The following is a 5,961-nucleotide window of genomic DNA, read 5'->3' as shown; positions in this document are numbered from 1 at the left end:
CCCTGAGGTAATGGGGAATAAATAGTATGAGTACAGGGTTTGTGTTAGGATGATAAAAACATTCTGGAACTAGATTCTGAAGAAACTTACAGAGTAATTACAGAATTGTAAAGTTTAAAAGACAGATAGTATGGCATGTGAATTATATCTCAATAAAAATAAATGGATAAAGATCACAGGAATATTCATTTTACCTTTTGTCATTGTAGTTTTCATTTCTTAACAAATATAACTCATATTTACATAAATTTTATTAAAAACCAACAGATTGTGACTCAAATTTCTTTCATTTTATTTACAAGAATTTTTCCAAAATTATATGCACTTAATCTTAGCAAAAGGGCCAGGAAGAATTTTCCAAGATTACATTAATCTACATTGTCCTCTTGAATTGTATGATTTTTTGTAGTACAATATTTTCTTGTATTACTTATTTTTTGATCATATATTTGTCCAAAATTTGTGATCCAGATGACTCTTACCATCTACTTGGTTCTTTTTTTAAGTAATCATTTCATTGGTCCTAAGCATTTAAGATGGGTTGAAGAAAATACAGACATGATCTCTATTGCTGCAGCATTCTGTCAGAGGTTGAAGATACGGGGCAGAAGAAGAGTAAGTGTCAAGAGAGATCTCAGTTTCTTGTTTTAGGGGAAAGTTTCTCATATGCCAGTTATAGGTTTGACTTATCTATTATTTCAAGATTACACATGATTCTTTAATATCTTCATCCTTCTTTTATCTTAACAATATCAGAATAAAGTCTCCAGTGTGCAGATTTTCTGTATAACAAATTTGCATACTACCTTAGAACCACTAAATTTGTTGGTTTTGAACACTATTGATTAACAGCAAAAACGTATTTAATTCATTCATCACTCAGTGCCATTTCTACTGATAAGCTTATAAGTTTCCAGCACTGTTTTCTGTTTTGCTAATAAAAAGGTAAATAAGTAACTGTTTCTATAGTCAATGTTCCTTCAGTGGGTGATGTCTAGATGCAGTATATGTTCAATTCTAGAACTTAAACCTCAAAATTTGAATAAAACCCAAATTATGAAAAAAATTGGTAAAATGTGTGCTTCTCAAAGGATATTTAATAATAAATCCAGACAATTACTTTTATTTTCCAAAAAGTATATTTGTGAATAGTCCTAATTTTTCAAATGTTTTTTGCATCCTGAATATTATGTAAATTCTTCAGTGTTTATAGTCTTTTGTTGTGCTACAAATATTATATTAATGATTTTGTATTATTTTTGTATTCTTAAATATTTAGGAAAGTATATAAAACACAGTATATCAATGACTCCAAACTTGTTAAAAGGTAGACTCAGAAGAAATATTAAAAAGTGGAAAATAGACAAAATTGCAGGCATGAGATGGATTAACAGTGTGAAAATATTTATGTGTGAAGTAGTCCTTTGAAGTTACCTGGAATCAAATGCTGTTTTCAGAATTTTTTTTCTGTACATGTGTAAGTGGTGCTGGAGAGGAAATGGATAAGCAAAAAGAAAGAACTTAATGCAACATCTCAGTATAAGATTTAAAATTTATATATATATATATATATATATGTGTGTGTACTAAGCCAAGTTTAATGAGTACTTGAAAATTGTTGACTATCTCTTTTGTTATGAACATTTGAGATGTAAAGATTGTTTTAGACACATATTTCAGGAATGTATCTTTTCAACACTTTCAGGTTGTTACTTAGAATAAATTCCAATTTCTATAGAAAGAGTCCTTATGATTAAGATACTTTAAAAAAAAATGATTTTCAGTACATGGTCATGAATTTGTTTGGTCTTCATTCCATAGGCAATAGGGTTAAGAAAAGGTGAGACTAACAGGTAAAGGTTTGACAGGAGAATATGAACATATGGTTGTATGTGAAACCCAAACATGTGTGTGAAGAAAGAGAAGAAGGCGAGAAGGTAGAACTGTAGGAAAACACAGATGTGGGTAATGCATGTATTGAGGGCCTTGAATCGTGCCTCTTTCTGAGGAAGTTGAAAGACAGTAATAAAAATATGAACACAGGACAAGGTGATAAAGATAATGTCAAACCCTAGGATTGCAAAAGCAACAAAGAGACCATACATCTTGTTGACTCGAATATCTTCAGTAGCCAGCTTCACAACTGCCATGTGCTCACAATAAGAGTGAAAGATGACTGTAGATCGGAAGAGTTTCAGACGACACTTGATAAGCACTATGGAAAATGCTACAAGGATGGAGGCTCTGAATATTACCCCAACTCCAATATGAGTTAAGAGTTGCTGGGAAAAGATGGTGGCATGTCTCAGGGGGTCACAGATGGCCACATAGCGATCCAGGGCCATTGCCAGAAGGATACCTGATTCAGTTGCCTGGAGTGAATGAATAAGCTACATTTGCAGCACACAAGCATCGAAAGAAATCTCTTGCAAATGAAACCAGAAGATGCCTAATATTCTGGGAAGAATACAGGCGCTAAGTGCAATGTCTGTGGCTGCCAACATGGCCAGAAACATGTACATGGGTAGGTGGAGGCTGTTTTCATATTTGATAATAACTAAAATCATGGAATTTCCAATCACAGCAGTAATGTACATGGCACAGAAGAGAATTCTGATCCAACATTGCATGGACTCCAGGCCAGGAATCCCAATTAATATAAATACAGAGGGCATGAAGACTGAGCCATTGAATATGAGCATGGTGATTTGCTCAGTAGAATCAAACAGTGTTATTGCTATTTCATCTTCTATTCCCTGTCAAGGCTTAATGAATTAAAAGTAAAAAGACACTACTTTATGGGAGTTAAATTAGGAGTCTATCATTTTATGTTTTCTATTCTAGCTACTCCTGTCTATCTCCTTTCCCAAAGTCACTGAGATATTTATTGCAGCCACCATCTCATTTCTTTTCTAAATGTATTCATCTTCATTCATTCTTTATGAGGTTTTTGTTTTTAGTCCTTATCTTGAACATTGTTATTGTTATCAAATTTTTAACCTTTTTAATTTTGTGGAGGCAAAAAGTGGAAACCAAATAAACACACATATATGTATAAATAAAATACTAAAAAAAAGCACCAAAGTCACTGAGAGACCAACCAGCAGGTTCCATACTCCTGCAGTTCTTAATCATTCTCAGTGAGCAAATTAAATGGAGAAGATAGCTTTTTTTCTGATTTGTGACTACTGAACCCAACAGATTCTTTTTATCCTGTGTTTGCTATTCATTATCTGGACTTTTCTTGTGACCTACCAACTGGAATTGGGAAAAATAATAATTTGATGCAGAATAAAAATTTGCAGCAGTAGACGCCATCAATATTAGTATAAAAGACCCATGGTGTTGGTGAACCATTCTTCTGGATCATAATCAAAAGGTAAGCTATTTGGAATATTTCTTAGCTTTGTAGGTCTCCATCTGGTTTCCTACAGTTAGTTTCTTCATAGTCTGGCCTTCTCATATGGACTCTATTAAAAGTCTTTCAACTTAATTTTTTAAAGCTTTCAGTGTCATTCTAAGACACAAACATGTCTTTTACCTTGTTCTACTTGTTATCTAAGAAAATAAATGCTAACTCTTAAATTCATGGGTCTTTTCCTTAGCAGTTCCTATCAGGGTTGTTTTCATTTGCCATATCTTGTCATGTGTGCATCTCTTGTACTTAACAGCAAGTACAAAACTATGACGTCTATTTTATTTTTTTCTCAGAAATACCCACTGTTTCCTTTTTAAATGTGAAGAGTCATTTTTCTGTTTAAAATTATATGTAATTCTCTATAAAATGTAATTCTTTATGGACAGTGCTATACATCCTCTGTCTTCTCAAAACACAAAATACAATGGCTTCTGTAGAGGTGAAGATGTTCTGCCCTCCACCAGTCACTCCAACACATGACAATGCAGGCTTCCAGAGCGTCCTAGCTCTGTTTTCTGGGAAGTGTTTCACTGTAGAGAAATTTTGCCTTTTCACTGTCCAAAGGTCAAGGATTGCTCGCTGATTCCTTGCAACCAGAATTCATCTCTACTTGAGGAAAATATTTCCATCATAGAATATTTAAATACTGAATATTAAAAAAACCTTTATTTTATTTTAGCAATTGCAAAACTTATTTTCTCAAAATACATGAATAGAGTATGAAATATATAAACACATTAATGGGACTAAAAGCACAGATTTATAACAAGGAAAATCTCCCCCTCATGCCTGCCCATCACTCTTAAATGGTTTGTTTTCTTTCCTCTGAATATACTTAGATTGTCTTGGGGACTAAAAAGACAACTCAATAACAGGAACATTATTTCTTCCTTTTCTTAACACCTATCAAATTCTGAGAAAGGTTTTCTATTCTGAGACTTCTTTTTCAGGTACTCATCCTTTTTGCAAATACACAAAATAGTAAACTAGATTATCTTCCTCACATTAAAGGACTTGAATTATTAAAGTAAATTGCATGTTTATTGATTAATTATTTTATTCAAAAAAGATTTATTAAATGTCTACTATTTATTCCATGTTTACTATATCCCATGTACTGCTTCAAGCAATTGAAAAACAAATATAAATTCATTTATTTTATATTTATGACATATCTATATTGTTCTGGATACTGGGAATTCAGAAAGTGTCATCTAACAATTATAAAATATGTGTTAAATATCACCCTCTCTTAAAATCTTAAAACATTTAAATTATTGGGCGGCGCCAGTAGCTCAGTGAGTAGGGCGCCGGCCCCATATGCCGAGGGTGGCGGGTTCAAACCCAGCCCCGGCCAAACGGCAACAAAAAAATAGCCGGGCGTTGTGGCGGGCACCTGTAGTCCCAGCTGCTCGGGAGGCTGAGGCAAGAGAATCGCGTAAGCCCAAGAGTTAGAGGTTGCTGTGAGCCGTGTGAGGCCACGGCACTCTACCCAAGGGCGGTACAGTGAAACTCTGTCTCCACAAAAAAAAAAAACAAAAAACATTTAAATTATTTTACCTTTTTATCTTTTGTTATTTGCATTATTGCCCTATTATATAAATGAAAAATCTAAGCCTTGTTTTTATACATAAATCTACTTGGATCCGAATTCCATGCTATATTTCCTGGAGAGAATCAAATAAAAAAAAATTCTATCTTCAGATATTTTATATGTAAATTTAGTATATATGTCACAATCCTTATTTGCTCTTATCTGTTGGATGACCATAATCCTTTATTTATCCATATATGTGTGTGGATGAGGCCTTCATGCCTGATTGATAACCATTGTTTTAGAATCTCACATTGGAGGGGAACATAGCCCTTAATTGAATAAGGATTAATGAGCTTATGTACCTTCACTCAAATTTGGCAGAATAAAACTGGCTACTTAGCAGAATAATACATCTGTAGATCTAAAGTATTATCCAGATAAAGGAGATGAATAAAGAATTTGACAAAGATGACATGGATTGTGTAAAAGCACAAAGGTATGGAAGATAGGCTGGAATTATGAATCAATAAATACTTTACCATATAAATAGTTAATTAGCAGAAATGATATTAGAACTATAGAAAAGGGAAGAAGAGTAAGTGTAATGTTAACCATTTTAAGATAAATATTTTAAAGTTTGTAGGTAGCAAGGCAGACCTTTTCCTTTACAACTATGATCTGCAAGCAGCTTGGTAATGACTTGTGTAGGATATGAAAGCTAGAGGGTAAAGAAATCCTGTTAGAAAGCTATTCACGGTAGTCCAGATGGGATATCATAAAGTGATGAGGCAACAGCTAAGGGACAACAAAGAAGCAAAACCTATGGGACTCAGTGATACTGATATGAGGTATGGTAGATTGAGAGATGGGGCTAAAGTTGACTTGGATTAAGAACTACCGCACTTGATGGCAAAGGAAGCTGGGAAATAACTTGGTTTGCACTAACATGCATGTGTTTAAAGGAGAGAGAAAGATTTCTTAAACTTTTGAAACCCCTAGGCCAAGA

The 5,961-nt window shown here is 33.6% G+C and overlaps 1 protein-coding gene across 1 annotated transcript; it reads right to left on the bottom strand.

Moving 5' to 3' along the window:
• Nucleotides 1-1,763: 1,763 nt before the first annotated feature.
• LOC128565784 (olfactory receptor 52A5-like) lies at nt 1,764-2,702 on the bottom strand. Its single transcript, XM_053562499.1, is given in 1 exon segment — nt 1,764-2,702. A coding segment is annotated over 1 exon segment (939 nt).
• Nucleotides 2,703-5,961: the final 3,259 nt, after the last annotated feature.

This window comes from Nycticebus coucang, chromosome 14 (assembly GCF_027406575.1).
Source record: "Nycticebus coucang isolate mNycCou1 chromosome 14, mNycCou1.pri, whole genome shotgun sequence".
NCBI classification, from domain to species: Eukaryota; Metazoa; Chordata; class Mammalia; order Primates; family Lorisidae; genus Nycticebus; species Nycticebus coucang.
This window is presented reverse-complemented; position numbering and strand designations above follow the sequence as displayed.